We start from the raw sequence: 16319 nt of genomic DNA, 5'->3' as shown, positions 1-16319 counted from the left end.
AGCCCATCCCTTATATTGTTACTTGAGCTTGTTCGCCAAGCATTCCATTTATGGTTTTAATGCTGATTCACGGCCTCTGATAATGGGGAAAGGTACTCTTGCTAATGTCAAATAAGACACGATACTGAAGTTCCAGCCTCTTGTAAGCTTGTGATTCAATGTATCACTTGTTGGCCCCACTTTTTAGAAACTCTATGTACACATATGATCAGCGTTTGATCCAAACACTTGAGGCCCTATATGGATGCAATGTGCTATTGTAATCACACTGGCAGTAACTTTTAACTCCAATTAAACTTCATAGACCATTGTTTGATTGTAGGACACACTCGTTATGAGACTATAAAAAGTTAACTTCTTAGTTTCAATTATTCAACTGATATGAAATGTTGCACCATGTGTAAAAAAGCTTACTATTTTCCTACATGCAGCTACCATGATATTTTCCAAGTGCTCTTAGTATCAAGCATGGAGCATGCGGTAATAGTGCATAGTGGACCCATTTTTTCAAAATGAAGAACAGAGGTGAAGGGCACATTGAAATCGTTAAGGATTTCCGATTAAACATTCAAATCGTTAAGTGAAAACCAGTACAAATTGATAATCAGGTGCAGTTTGCACGTGAAGAAATCTATGTACAATAGTAGCACAATCATTAGTCATATCCAATAGCAATATCTAAAGTAACAGCAACATCACTTTCTTTCTCCTTTAGCACTTGTTCCTCTTCCCGGTCCCAAAGTAATGATGATGGTGCTTCAAGCACTGCTAATATACACTTCAGTGCTTTCATAAGATGAATTAAGGATTGCAGATTTTTTACCATTCTTCACTGGGTATGAAGCCTCCATTGCGATTCCACACTTCCCAGTGGAACTTATCACATTACGCTCTATCTTAAAGTAGCCATCCTCACCCCAGCCAGTGCCCCATGAGTTCCTCACCAGCCAATAATCCAAACCATTTTCAGATCCATATCCAACAACAACCACACCATGGTCTAAGTTTGTGCCACATCTACCAGTAAATACACCCTGAACAAAAAAGCAGAAATTTATAAGCATATGACATCCCCATGTTGTTGCATGCTGACAATAGTTCCTTGTCTCAAAAGCCTTTATATAATTTGGTGTTTGTATTGTGCTTACCGCACTCTTCCATTGTAGAAACTAGCTTAAAAACATAGTCTAAGATCAAAATTAAAGTCCAATTAATAAATTGACATAAGCTCACAGAGTGATAGAGTTGCAAAGCCCTGCCAGAAGCCTCAATAGCAACGCTCACAGGTTGATGAGCCACAGCTTTCTTTAATGCATTCTCATTGTATGGTGTAACATCCTCATACCCATCAATGTTCACTACCTTAGCATTTTTCTGCAGCAATACAAACCATTAGAAACAAATCAATTATTAAGTTTCAAATGTCATACAAACTCAAATTTTATTTTATTTTAATTTTTCCAAGATTGGTTTTATGCTGACCCTTGTTGGATCACATTTGCCTTCAACTCCTTGGTATGGATAGTCTTCCTCTGTGTCTATGCCACCATTTCCAATGATGAACTCGAAAGCATAATCCATGAGACCCCCATTGCACCCTTCATTGTAGTCTCTGTCACAGTCCACAAGTTCTTGTTCTGACAAAGCCACAAGCTTCCCTGTTACTATCTTATTTATAGCTTCCACTGTGGCCACCGTTGAAAATGCCCAACAACTTCCTGCCTCAGTAGAAAAATTAAATAAATAAATAGAATCCAACAGTTCAATTTCCAACATAGTTCAATCAAATCAAATCTACCATAATCTATCACTTTTTTAATAAATAATTGTTTAACAGAAACATGGTCAAAGTCAGAAAAGTATAAACAATTAATAATTAAATGTGTTTTCGAGTCTTCCCAAGAAAATCTCATGTACTCATCTAATAATAATATCAAGTGAATCAAACATTTTATCTGAATTTGGAAAAAAATCAATGCAATTAAGTTAACTATTTGTATTTCTTATAAACTACAATAAAATTTAGAAAAATAAGTATATTACTCTAAAATACAAAAAAAAAAAAATCCCATCTAAAAGAGTGTTTCAAATTCTTAAAATACTAAATTGCCTCTTATTAGATAAAGTTTGTTGGACTTGAATTTTAAAAAAAGGTCCTTATCTTATCTGATAAGTAGCCTTAGTTAGCAAATGTTATCTTTAACAAAAAGAAAAGGTAAGAAGAAAAAAAATAATAATAATGAAAAAACTCACCGCAACTTCCCTGATCTTTGATCGGAGCAACGGCACCTTTCAACCTCCAATCCACATGAACCGGCAACCGGTCACCGGCGTTATAAGCATACCGGTGACCGGTGCTCTTGGTTTTCATGACCCTGCGCTTAGCATCATTCTTTGTACCCAAAAACATGGCACGGTATTCGTCGGTAGTTAAATCAGCAAACTTGTTCAACCCAAGTTTGTATGTGAGGTTTTGAGCGTTATGCTCATCAATGAATCCCAAGTTTTCCTTAAAAACTTGAAACCTCTTGTCTTTTTCTCCCAACCCATTATACACTTTTTGGTGTTTGACTAGCCATTCTTCGTACATGGCCATGACACTTGATTGGTCATGGTCATTGGTGTAGCTGATGATGGACATGTCCAAAGCCAATGACATAGTGAAGAAGGAAATGAAGAGCAAGGTGGATATGGCCATCGTAGCAGCCATGGTTGTTGTTTGAAACAGGATAGAAGGGTGTTTGGGTTGAACAAGTTTGAAACTAGGCAGATAACAAGGTTTCAAGTTTGAAAGGTTGTTGGTGAAGAAAAGAAAGGGTGTGTGTGTGAGTTTATATAGAGGGAAGAAAATGATTTAATATTCTAAGAAGATTAATGAATGTTGGCAAAAATAAATACTTTAGGCAAGTGGTGAATTCATTTGGGATGGGAAAATTGGCATGATTATAGGGAACTGCCACACCATGTGATTGTGAACTCTGAGTTGATGATGAATAATTGAAATCTTGAATTATAGAAATGAACCTTATTCCTTTTATTTGGTAAATAAAGACAATTATTTGAAAGAAATTCTTGTTATGTACGTACTCTCAAAGCATTACATTAGTTAATTAAAAACATAACTCATGGAATAGCATAATAATACACATGCCGTTAGATTATGGGAGAGATTATATTTATTACCTCTTACTATTAAATCTTAATCGTTGATTTCTGTCAATCTAACGGTTATAATTTATTGAAAATTAATAATTAATAAATATGACCCAATATATTTCAACCGTTAGATTAACAGAAATAACAGTTAAGATTTAGTAGTAAGAAGTAGTAAAAAAGAGAGGTAGTAACTATAACCTCTCCCGTTATTATTTTTGTTTTGGAATATTTGCTTTATAAAAATATTTTGTTTTAGTTTTTAATAAAATTAATGAAGTTTCTAATTTTATTATTATCTCTTAGTATTTTCACCCAATAAAACAAGAGAAAACATCGATAAGTGGTAATATTTTAAGTATCTTAATAGAAATATTTTAGTCAAATACAGTTACATCTTCCTAGCTACAATCAAGACTATTTAAGATTTTTCTTAATTATTGTACAATTATCTTAAGAATAATTTTAAATCTTTATATTACTAAGAGGATGGTTATATTTATAAACTAAATTGTTTACAAACTCTTATAATCAAATTTTAATCGCTGATTTTCATCAATTTAATGGTTATAAATTATTTCCATCAATATTAAATCAAAAAGTATTGCTGGTTTTTTATATTCTTAAAATATTAAAGGATTTTATTTTTTAATTTAAAACTGTTATTAAGTAGTATTAAAAATTGATTTTAAAAAATTAATTTAATCAAGGCTCTTAAATAATATATACTTTTAAACAGATAAAATAATTTTAAATCAGATCTGAAATGTCGACAGTCAATATTATTACTTTTGGAGTATATAAAATATTTTCATGAGGAAATTTTTAATTTGTAGCAAGAAAAACTCCTTACACACACATATATATATATATATATATATATATATATATATATATATATATATATAAAATTAAAATCTATTAATGTCTTTCAATTTAATCATATTGTTCATATTTATTACCCTTAAGATAATACATATTTAATATTAAAAAAAGTAAGAAAAATCCTTTCTTCTTACGCCACTAATTAATTTATCATTTTCCATCATTGACTTTGAGAGCGTGAAAGTGAAATAAATTTTTAATGCTACTGTTGCATCAAAATTTAATGCATTTTACTAATGAGAAAATATTACATATCATAGGAGAGAAAAAAAATTTGACCAAAAAAAAAAAATTTATTTGATATGTAATATTTCTATTGATAAGATGTACTGAATCTTTGGTGCAACAGTAGCACTAAAAATTTATTCGTGAATGGCAAATGGCTAAGTTTTTCGTGTATATTGAGACCATTGCCATACATATAATGCGGCGTGTTCCACAGATATCTTCTAAAAGTGGGATTTCGTTTACTTTCGAGACAATCAAAGCTCGAACCAAGTGCTTTTACAAAATATGAATAGAAGTATTAGATACATAAATTGCTATGCTAACTCCATAACTATGTTACGTAGAAAAAACTGCCAACCATTTATTATATATTTATTTTATGATAAATACATAAAATTATATTAATACAACCAAAAAATAATTAACTGTAAGATAAATATATCATAATTTAAAAATAAACATAGATACCGAAATGATGTAATATTGATATGTGTGATATGATAGCAGGGCCTTAGCAATGAAGGAAATGAATCACTTCCACCTCTTTTATATTCAAAAGCTTAATAAAAGAAAATAAGAGCTTTTTTTTTACCTTGAACTTTCGGTTGGGTATATGAAGTGCTCTTTAGTCTTTAGTCTTTTATGGGTAGAGACGTAAGAATGGGGAGATTCTTGAAAAGCTTATGGGTTAAGTGAATTTAATAGTTATAGAAGATAAGCTGCAACTGCAACACATTGAAAAAAACTTGTGATTCCTTCGCAATGGGCAATTATTCATTTGATATCCACAAGTTGCAGAAGCCGGTGGTGGATTCTGATTGCATCTGACAGCCACAATTCCCAAGTGTGGTGGCATGGATCACATATAATAAGACACATATATATAACTGTCCCAACTTTAAAGCACTTGGGAAATCACTCATGGGCAAGGTTCCCCTGACTTTGGAAAAAAGAAGAGGAGGTTATCCCCTTATCTTCAAAATATAATAGTAATATTTTATTTGGAATTATATTATTTTATTTTTTTGATAAACAGAATTATATTATTTAAATGTTTGCAAGATGTCACGGATTTTAACTTATTTATATTAAATGGTTTTATAAAGTTAGAGATAATTTTTCAAAAAAATATTATTGGTCCATATAGCCCTTAAACAGCGTCTCATTCATACAATTGGCCAAATTTGTTTGCGCATGGTGTTCTGATTGGATCTAGCTAGTTGAGTGTAGATTTCTTTGGAAGAAATTTGATGCGTTGATAAACCCACCAACCTTGAACCTTCTTCAAGTTTCAGTAATAGTTTTTTTCACTGTAATTCCGTCTACAATATTTAACAAAAAAAACCACTAACTAACTTGTAACTTCCACCCCCAACTTTCATGTAACATTTCGGTAATTGGTAGCCTACATTGATGACCGAGGTTTTAACTTGTACGCTTTTCTTTTGGAAGGTTGTTTCATAAATCATAACAAAATGTGTTTGGCCCAATGCATATCATCCAATCTTTAATCTGTGCCAGATGTGGGCAGCATGATGAAATGAATTAGAAATCACATCACGAGACCTTTTTTTTTTTTTTTTTTTTCAGGTTTTTGAGAACACCTACTATAACGAAAATATAATGTTGTAAATAATATTGATTTAGTTATTATTTAGTTTTTATTTAGTCATTTATTGTTGTATTGGGCCAAGCTCATTAGGTTAAAAGTAGGTCAAATATTCTCTATAAATAGAGAACCCTTTGTACACATTATTTTCAATTCTATAATATATTAGAATACCCTTTTTCAAGTTGGTATCAGAGCTTTCGATCTGAGGGCTTTGCTTCCGCACATATTATCTTCTTTTTTAACAAAATCCTAATTTCTTTGCCTCTTGCCGCCATCAGCCGCCACCGGAAAATTTTTCCGGGGACCTTTTGGACCAAGGGGACCATTGTTGACCTTATTTTTCCTCCGATCTATCATTCTACGCACTGTTCCTCCGCCACAAACGACCGAAACACCTCCGACCGCCTCCAATCAGATCTGTCTTCACTGTTTGGACCACTTTCCGGCGACTTTTCAACCGCGACCACCCACAGACAGGTGCGCGCTCACCGGACGACCACACCAGAAAAATCTCAGCCGGCGAAGCCCATCCACGCGCTCTCACGCGCCGCCCCTTTCCCGGCGAGTGAATCCCACACGCAGCTCCTTTCTCCGGCGCGTGCGGCCGTGTTTTTGGACCGGACCACCACCATTCTTCTCGTCTTCTTGTCTTCTGTCTGGATCTGTAATTATTTTTCTGATCAGAGGTCATTTGATATTCTGTTTGGTTGATTTTATCGCTGGTTGTTAACTTTTTTTGTTAAAGAATGGCCGAGCATGATAGTTCTTCGATCTTATCTGATAAGAGCACACGTTCTATATCTCTTCTTGCTTCTTGCACTGATTTTAAAACCTCATGGATTTTGGATTCTGGTGCAACTGATCATATGACTTGTCGTACTGAGTTGTTTTGTTCTTATCATCCTACTGTTGGTAGTCATATTATATCCGTAGCTGATGGATCCCATAAATCAGTTATTGGTTCTGGTAACATTCAAATTCAACCTTCCTTGTTTCTTAAAAATGTTCTTTATGTTCCTCAGCTTTCTACTAATCTTATCTCCACTCAAAAACTTACAACTGATTTGAATTGTTCTATCACATTTTTTCCTTCTCATTGTCTTATTCAGGATCTTATCACGAAGAAGACAATTGGAATTGCTAATGAACAGGATGGGTTGTATCATCTCCTTCCAGACCATGCTAGCAAAAATCAGTTATTAATGACATGTCATCCCTCTACTGCAGAGTCTGTGATTTGGCTCCATCACAAGCGTCTCGGGCATCCACCATTTAGTCTTTTGAAGTCTATGTTCCCCTCTCTGTTTCTCAATAAGTCGGTTCAGACCTTTCATTGTGATGTTTGTGAATTTGCAAAACACCATCGAGTGTCATTTCCTTCTAGCACTATTAAAAGCAGGGAACCTTTTTCTCTTATCCATTCTGATGTTTGGGGCCCTTCTAAAGTGCACAGTGTTTCAGGTGCAAGGTGATTTGTTTCTTTTATTGACGATTGTACTCGGATAACATGGATATACTTGATGAAAGACAAGTCTTGTTCCTCATGTCCCTCTTGTACTCAATACCCTATCTCCCACTTTGTTTCCTCTGCTAATCTTTCTGTGCAGCACAAAAGCTTTGTTTCAGCACTAGATTCTATTGCAATCCCAAAATCAGTACATGAAGCCTTGAAAGATAGGAATTGGGCTCAAGCCATGCAAGAGGAGGTGAATGCTTTGGAGAAAAATAAAACATGGGAGGTTATTGATAGACCCAACGGAAAGAAAGCAGTAGGGTGCATATGAGTTTATGCCCTGAAATATAATTCTGATGGCACTCTTGAGAGATATAAGGCTCGATTAGTAGCCAAAGGTTACACTCAAACCTATGGCATTGATTATGAAGAAACCTTTGCTCCAGTTGCAAAGATGAATACAGTGAGAATCTTGTTATCCCTTGCTGCCCATTACAATTGGGATATAAATTAATTTGATGTAAAAAAATGCTTTCCTCAATGGTGAGTTAGAAGAAGAAGTCTACATGGAAATCCCGCCTGGTTTTGATTATGTGAAGGGGGAAAATAAAGTTTGTAGATTAAAAAAGGCCTTGTATGGATTGAAGCAGTCACCTCGTGTTTGGTTTGGAAGATTTACTAAGGTTATGATGACCTTAGGATACAGACAGAGCCAAGGAGATCACACTCTTTTCTTTAAGCACTCCCAAAATGGGAAGCTTACTGTGCTCCTTGTATATGTTGATGATATTATTATCACAGGTGATGATTTTGTGGAGAGACAGATTCTGCAAACACGGCTTGCCTCTGAGTTTGAAATCAAAGACCTTGGGAAACTGAGATATTTCCTAGGGATAGAAGTAGCTCATTCAAGCAAAGAAATTTTTATCAGCCAGAGGAAATATGTTCTTGATCTTCTCAAAGAAGCAGGAAAGCTCGGGTGTAAACCCTCTAATACTCCTATTGAGCAGAATCACAAGATGAGCTATGAAGAAGAGAGTCCTCCAGTTGATAAAGGACAATATCAACGGCTAGTTGGGAAATTGATATATCTGGCCCATACTAGACCAGACCTAGCTTATGCTGTTAGTGTTGTCAGTCAGTTTATGCACGATCCAAAGGAAAAACACATGCAGGCAGTAGAGAGAATTCTTTAGTATCTTAAAGGTACTCCTGGTAAAGGATTGTTATTCCGACGTGATGGCAATCTATCTTTAGAAGTCTACACAGATGCTGATTATGCTGGATCCGTGACTGACCGTCGTTCTACCACTGGTTATTGCATGTTTCTTTGCGGTAACTTGGTGACATAGAGAAGTAAGAAACAAGATGTGGTTGCCAGATCAAGTGCAGAAGCTGAATTTTGAGCTATGGCTCAAGGCATTTGTGAGTTACTGTGGCTGAAAATTGTACTTGATGATCTCAAAATAAAATGTGAGGGACCTATGAAGCTGCTATGTGATAATAAGTCCGCTATTTGTATAGCTCATAATCCAGTTCAACATGATCGGACTAAACATATTGAGGTCGACCGCCATTTCATCAAAGAGAAACTTGATAGCGGGTTGATTACCACTCCATACATTCCCACTGAGCGTCAATTAGCTGATCTATTAACAAAGGGGCTTCCTTCAGACAGATTTCAAGAACTTACTAGCAAGCTGGGAATGATAAATATCTATTCCTCAGCTTGAGGGGGAGTGTTGTAAATAATATTGATTTAGTTATTATTTAGTTTTTATTTAGTCATTTATTGTTGTATTGGGTCAAGCCCATTAGGTTAAAAGTAGGTCAAATATTCTCTATAAATAGAGAACCCTTTGTACACATTATTTACAATTCTATAATATATTAGAATACCTTTTTTTAAGTTATAGAATGATTTTCCAACTTATTAAATTAAATCAATTAATAATATTTGTTCCCTTAATTATTTTATAGGATTAATTTTATTTGAAAATAATAAGTGATCAGTTCAATAAGTATTGAATTAGACCACACACGATTGAACATGGTCCAATAGCATGATGTTAAGGAGAGATTTATGAGCGGGAGATAAATTCAGATCAATAAATTATATACAAACTCATTTAATTTTTTTTTAATATAATAGAATAGAGTATTCCTAAACTGCGGGAGATAAATTCAGATCAATAAATTATATACAAACTCATTTAATTTTTTTTTTTAATATAATAGAATAGAATATTCCTAAACTTATCTAAACACTGAAATAGGAATAATGATTTCATTTCAATCCATTTCATTATAATCCTTTAAAAAATTAATTCAACATATTCATAGAATAAATCTTTAGAGCTACGGGTTCAGTACTATTGTCATTCATTTTATGATATATGGATAAAAAAATTTATATTATCTTTTCAACTATCATTTAATTTTTGATCTTTTCAAATAATATAATATTTTTACTCACATGTCATAAAATAAATAACAATAATCCTGAATCTTCGGGTACTACGATAGCACCGAAAATTTATTCGAAACACATAGACTTAATTCTTTGTGGAAAGGCCATCATCTGATGGCTATTTTTTTTATGTTAGTATGCTGCCTCTGCCGAACAACCTAGTCCCGAGGAAGATAGACTCTAGATCTGTTTGATTCTTCATGTCATGTGCTATGGCGTTAAAATATTGTTTAATCTCAGTACAAAAAACTCACAGTTTGACAAATGAAATTAATGCAGAATGAAATCATATTTGACTCAAATAACATAAATATTCCTTATGAGAAAAATTAAGAAGACGAACATTTGTCATGCGTAAATTGTAATGGTTGAATTCAAAAAAAATTATAACTTAATAAAGTAATGTTTAAAAGGGAGCAAAAACCATGTTATTTTGTAATGAAAAATTAACATGTTTATGATCAAATACTCCATAAATTTGTTATGATTTTTCTTTTTAATATTTTGAATATTTCATAACCTTATTTTTTTTTCTAATTGTTTCATATATTTACACATTTATTTATTCTATAAAGTTTTGCTTTAGGCTGGTTGGAAGACAAGAAGGATAAGTTAAAAAGACCAAATTGGAATTCGAAAAGCATAAAATTAATAAACGATGACAATTGTAATTATACAAAATAAAAGATAATATGTTACAAAAAAAAAATTAAATGTCATTTTATTGGATGTAATCACCAATTCCACCTTTGGAGAAAAAAAATGTGATTCTTACTTTTATGAAATTAGGTACAAAACAAAACCACCACTTTATGCTTTTTTAACTGCAAATATAAGAATGCCTATTCTATAAAAGTAATTCTTAATTAAGCACAATTTATCATAAGCACTACAATTATTACTTAAGCAAAAGATTATGTAAGTCATTATTAAAATACACCTATAATGTTTACCAAAAAAAAAAATACACCTATAATAAATCGTGTTATTTTACATGTTAAATAATTATTTAAGTAACTAAAAAATATCACGGTGAAGCAAAGCACGGAATGAATAACCATTCCGCTTACCAAACTTAACGTTAGTATTCGTGTATACCACAATGTTGTAAAAATCGGATTGGGTTGGTCGGGTCAACCCAAAATTCGATGAATTGGTCATCTGACCGATCCGGTTATCATATTGGATCGGCCACGTACCGAACTCGATACGATCCGATCGGTTTTAATGAATATCGGTGACTTGATCGGTTAACTGGTAACTAGGCCCAATTTATTTATAAAAAAAAAGTTTTTCAAACAAAATAAATCATAATTAACATATTTGAGTGATCTGTATTGACTTACCTCAGTTATGTACCTATAAGATTAATATAATCTCAGTTATGCATTATATAGAAAATTTTGATTTAATTTATAATTAAAAATGTCATTTACTGAACCTGAAACATCATTATCACAAGCATTATATATTTGTTTGATATTTTATTGGACAATAATTTATAATTTTTTATTTTTTATATTAAAATATTTAGAAATTATATTTTTTTCAGCTATTTGAATAGGTTTATAATTTGTTTAATATAAATTATAAATTTACATATAATCACTAAGTGGTTGAACCAGTAACCGAATCAATGAACGGGTCAGTTTTAAGCTATGTCTAGTTTCCTCGAGGATCATGATTCATGAACTTCGGAACCCTGTCATTCTGTTACTAGAAGTAATGAAATCAAAGGGACATTTTTAAAAAAGAAAAAGAAAAAGAGAAGACAAATGTAAATTCCTATTGAGGAGAATTTGTATTACATTCAAGAAAAATGATACAAGCTTCCTGCAATGGAGAAAATGCTGCAGAATAAAGTTGACATTGCATTTCATGCGAACGGAATATATATCACCCCAACAAAAATATGAGAGAAAAAAAAAATCAATGTAAAAAATTTTGTGAAGAAATCAAGACTCGAATGCACAGATGCTAGCCCACTTTAGAAGTTACCCCCAATATATGTATCCGGTAAGAACATCTGCTGCTTCATTTGTTCAATCCAGATTCTAGTCAATGAGGGCCAGCAGTGTTGTATCCACAAGGCAGTATAATCCTAAAACGTACTTATTCACATTTCAGTTTTCTTCAGAATGTGTAGAGACTTGCACACCTATCACTTTGGTATCATGCTTTCTCTTACTTCGACTCCGCCTGGCTCTGGATGTTCTAGTTTTTGTAGGCAACTGCTTGGTCGTCTGTTCTTGTGTTTCAATCAGAACTTTTTCATTAATTGGGAGCTCAGGAGGTGCATCTGGCCATGGAGTGCGTTTTGATGGCACGGTTATGTCCAGAGGAGGGTCAATTATCCATCTGCATGAAATTGCATCATATATTCAGGGATATGCACAAAAAACATGCTAATAAATAGTATGCTCGAAGTTTTGAGAAGATATAAATCCATCTTATAGTTGCTGGATGACACATTAAATTTACAAGCATAGGAATCTGACCGAAGTGAGCCCTGAAATATATGATGCTTTAGGGAAGGAGTGATGTTCAGCATACTTAAGTCAAATAAACTTCATGACAAGAAAAAAAATTTGGAAAGCAAAAAAAAAAGAGATATACAAGCATTTGAGAAATGACTTAAGCTTCCCAGGGAAGTAGCTAGTAGAGACAAACTTCAGAAGCCAGAAGAAGCAACAAACGACTTAATGAAGAACAGAAGCCAACAAAAACATGACTTTAGAGAAATTTTTACGAAGAAACAAAATAAAGAAAAAATGGGATACCATGAATTTGGTAAATGACTTCAGTTTCTGAGGAAAGTAGCTGGTAGTGACAAACTTCAGAAGCCAGGAGAAACAACAAACGACTTAATGAAGAAAAGAAACCAAGAAAAACACAGGGCAGCATATTATATATAAGGCATGACTTAGGTGGAAGTGACAGTGTCAGAGGTGTTGATAATGGTCATTCATGACCATTCAATAGAGCATGATCATATGCACGCTCGCACGGACTTGTCTAATTGCTCATATGCAATGTCCTGACAAGCAGAAGTTCTGGGATTGCACTAATGGTAGAAGTGGAATCCCATAACCCCTTTCTCAACCTTAAAAATGATGTAACCAAACATAATAGAAAACTAAGGGAATGAATGACATGAAGTCATAATTACTCTCCCTTGTAAAAAATTGAAATATACTTCCGTTGCACCCTCTTCCCAGAGATGCAAAAAAAATTATTCTTATACATGTTATTTAGCAGAAGCTTTTTGTCTTCTCTCAGTGGGACAAATCTAACAAGAATTATTCTCAACTCAACTTTGTCTGGGACTTATACTGTATCTGGTTATTCAGTATGAAGCTTGGACATCTGGCGCACATTTCATGAACATGCTAACAGTGTTCTTCATAATTACTACACACTGCTTTAAAAATCTGGTTCCAATAAAACACAAATAAGAAATCACATGACAGATTTTCATTCTCAAGGACCTTGCAAGCTACAACTCAATTTATACTTTGTATTTTAATTACAGTTCATCTTTTATTGGGATTCACTTGGTGAAGAACTAAAGAAAAGAGGATGTCGGAATGCTCTGGTCATTTTGTGACACAACACAAAAAAGTATAGGAAAATATTTGATTAGACAATGATGAAAGATCCTAAGCGCAACATTCACAACCAAATATCCAGGAAGTCTTGGACAAGTGTTCTGACCTTAACCAACAATTTGCATCTAACAACACTGGATGTTATTTGGTCTTTTTTCTCACTTGTCCAGCTAAGCGTGGAAACTGGAAACTAAATGGTAGGAGATAGGAATTCGGGAATTTTGATCTAAGAACTGATCATAGGCTCTATTGTGAGAAGACAACCTTTGTAAAGGGGAATCTCTTGAAGAAGAAATCTCTCTTTTAAGTTCTTAGTTTGTAATTCAATAAACACTACAAAAGTATTCTCTTTGATTTATCTCCATCTCTTAAAACATCGGAACCGAATTCTGGGTTTGTAACAATATCTGTCTATTAAATCATCATTATGATCATGCAATTACAATCCAACAGATAATCGTTCGTTAAAAGCTAAGGGAAGCATGCTTTGTCCCCATATGGTCTTTCACTTTCTCTCTTCAGAATAGCTATTTCCGACAGAATGTATAAAATGTGAGAGCTTTTCCAAGTCAGCAAGACTGCTTCACTAAATGGTCAGAAAATGTAATAATATCTAATGTCTACAACATTTCAGCCCAATTTGGCAACAATTCTCTTTGTCTGCTAGGTCCTCCATGGCCTAGTCTGACCTAGAACATATTAGCTAGAGCTTCAAAAGAACTATCCAATTTTCAGGCATTGGCATTTTGGCTTCAAGCTCACAAAACAACTTCCACACAATCTAAATATAAGTTTTCCACGATATTCCAAGAAGTTTTCCACATCAATATGGAAAAAAAAAAAAAAAAGAAGAAGAAAAAACCACATGTATGGCTAAAAGGAATCATAAAAACTTAAAAGTACATTTCATTATACTTGCCAAGTAATATGCTTCAAGGGGTAACTTTATAATAGTAAAACATAGGTAAGCACAATGTTATAAATCAAGGGGGAAGGACTCACTGAGCAGGGAATTTGCTGTCTGTGCGAGCTTCAACCCGTAGCCACCAAAGCAAAACTTGGCGTCCACAACTCCCAAGTGGTTCTACCACAGAAGTGTCCCTGAGCAGAGACAGTGGACTGTCTATGTCATCATCTAACGCTTCAAGATCCTTAATCCAGTCTGGCTTATCATCAAGATCCTTCCAAAGCAACCTAGAATTGAACACAAACCCAGACCACTCAAGCTTTCTGGGCAACACAGGTGCCCTGTCATCTATGTAAACTGCACTTCTTCCTGTATAACTTAACGAATTGAAGGTATGCCACCCAACCAAATTGTTGGTCGCATTACAAGCAGGACCTTGCACTGGCATTGGTGGGGTCTCCTCCTCACCCTTTAAGGACGAAGATTCATCCGCACCAGCTGAATGAACAAGTATTCCAACCGAAACAGCACCGATCCATTTCACACTTTGAATTTCATCAAACAGCTCGATACTATGCATATTGCTATCATCAGCAAACATCACAACTCCATCCAGATTCTCTTTTCTCACAAATCTGTTCCACCAGAGGGAAAATTAATCAAATCTTTTTCTTGTCAACGAACTAAATTTTCAGACAAAGCAAGAACGCTGACCAGGAAGGAGATGATAAAAAAAATACATTATCATGTATATTTCACTGTGTCAAGCATAATGAACAGTTTAGTCTAATGAAATGCCTTCAATTGCGGGGTTTGGTTTTTTTTTTTTTTTTTTCAAGTGAAATAATTATTTCTTATGCACCAACTAGTGTGAAAAGCAGTACCTCCGAAATTGAAACACCTTAAAGCTTCTTGAAAACCAGATACTCGAGTAACTGAAAGCAAGCATTTGAATTTCGATCAAGGAAAGGGGAAAATTTCACCTCAAAGCATGAAGCCGCATCCGAGCCTCCAATTTATGCCTGGCGTCCCAGGAATTCGGCATCCGGTGATTGAACCCAATGTGGATGGTTCTAAGCCCTGACCTGCCAACGACGGAAGCAGTCTCATTGCTGACTCCGCCGGCCTCCACTACGATCCACACCACATCGTACGGAACCAGCATCAACGAGTGCATCACGCCGGTCAAGTGAAGCTTCTGGAACGTGCGCACGTAGGTCGGTGTCACTGCAATCACCGTTCTAGGGTTCTTCTCTCCGAACAGCGCCCTCTGCTCCCTCTGAACTCTCTCAATTATCCGGTGAGCCTTCATCACCTCGTCCGGATGCGGATGCGGCCAAGGCCGAATTCGGATCCCGTGGCGCCCGACTACCACCCGGCTGCCGGTGGAGCCGGTGACCAGACCGGTCCTTCTCGCCGGATTCTCAAGGTTCGCGATCGGGTTCGAGGAGAGGGAGGAATGAGCGCGGAGCGTTACGGAGGTTTCGGTGCCGGCGCCGGAGCCGCCGCCAAACGGAACCGAGAAGAGGTTGGTGGAGGAAGCGGAGAAGAGGAACAAGAAGACGAGGCGAGAGAAGCGGAAACCGAGGACTAGGCTAATGAGGCAGCAAGCAGCATGGAGGAGGAGCCAGAAGACTGTCACCGGCGACTTACCTGAGGCTTCGCCGGTGGATTCCAACGGCGGCGATCCTCTGAAGCTGTTGCTCCGGCGGTTGAGGTAGCTCTGCTGCAACGCCGAGAGCTTCATTCTCTCTCTCTCTCTCTCTCTCTCTCTCTCTCAGAGTCAAAGAGAGAGAAAGTGAAGATAATGGAAGATGGTGATGGAGCTGTGTGTTGTTCTATATGTTGAGTTGCTTCGAAGCTAGAAACAAAGCGCGGTTGAAAATGGTGGTGAATGCTTATGACGGAAATGGTGATGCTTTAGTTTAAAATTTAAATATTTAATCGTTCAGCGTTTTTTCTTTAGTTTACTGGTAAATCTTCTTTTGTGCTAATTGCGTTCT

At 35.0% G+C, this 16319-nt stretch overlaps 2 protein-coding genes across 2 annotated transcripts; both read right to left on the bottom strand.

The window, feature by feature from the left end:
* Nucleotides 1-577: 577 nt before the first annotated feature.
* LOC133286577 (cysteine proteinase COT44-like) lies at nt 578-2783 on the bottom strand. The gene is made up of 4 exons (XM_061484008.1): nt 2254-2783; nt 1483-1718; nt 1234-1374; nt 578-1034 (listed from the first exon to the last, which is right to left on the bottom strand). Exons 1-4 carry the CDS (start codon nt 2708-2710, stop codon nt 759-761), a joined length of 1110 nt encoding a protein of 369 aa, XP_061339992.1. The 5' UTR covers nt 2711-2783; the 3' UTR covers nt 578-758.
* An 8906-nt stretch (nt 2784-11689) lies between these two features.
* Nucleotides 11690-16063, bottom strand: LOC133286605 (probable beta-1,4-xylosyltransferase IRX14H). Its single transcript, XM_061484038.1, has 3 exons — nt 15300-16063; nt 14412-14951; nt 11690-12159 (listed from the first exon to the last, which is right to left on the bottom strand). Exons 1-3 carry the CDS (start codon nt 16061-16063, stop codon nt 11925-11927), a joined length of 1539 nt encoding a protein of 512 aa, XP_061340022.1. The 3' UTR covers nt 11690-11924.
* Nucleotides 16064-16319: the final 256 nt, after the last annotated feature.

This window comes from Gastrolobium bilobum, unplaced genomic scaffold (assembly GCF_033153095.1).
Source record: "Gastrolobium bilobum isolate Gb01-03AN ecotype WA unplaced genomic scaffold, APGP_CSIRO_Gbil_v1 utg6309, whole genome shotgun sequence".
Classification (NCBI taxonomy): Eukaryota; Viridiplantae; Streptophyta; class Magnoliopsida; order Fabales; family Fabaceae; genus Gastrolobium; species Gastrolobium bilobum.
Note: the sequence above shows the minus strand (reverse complement) of the source record. Positions and strands in the feature narration are given on the sequence as shown.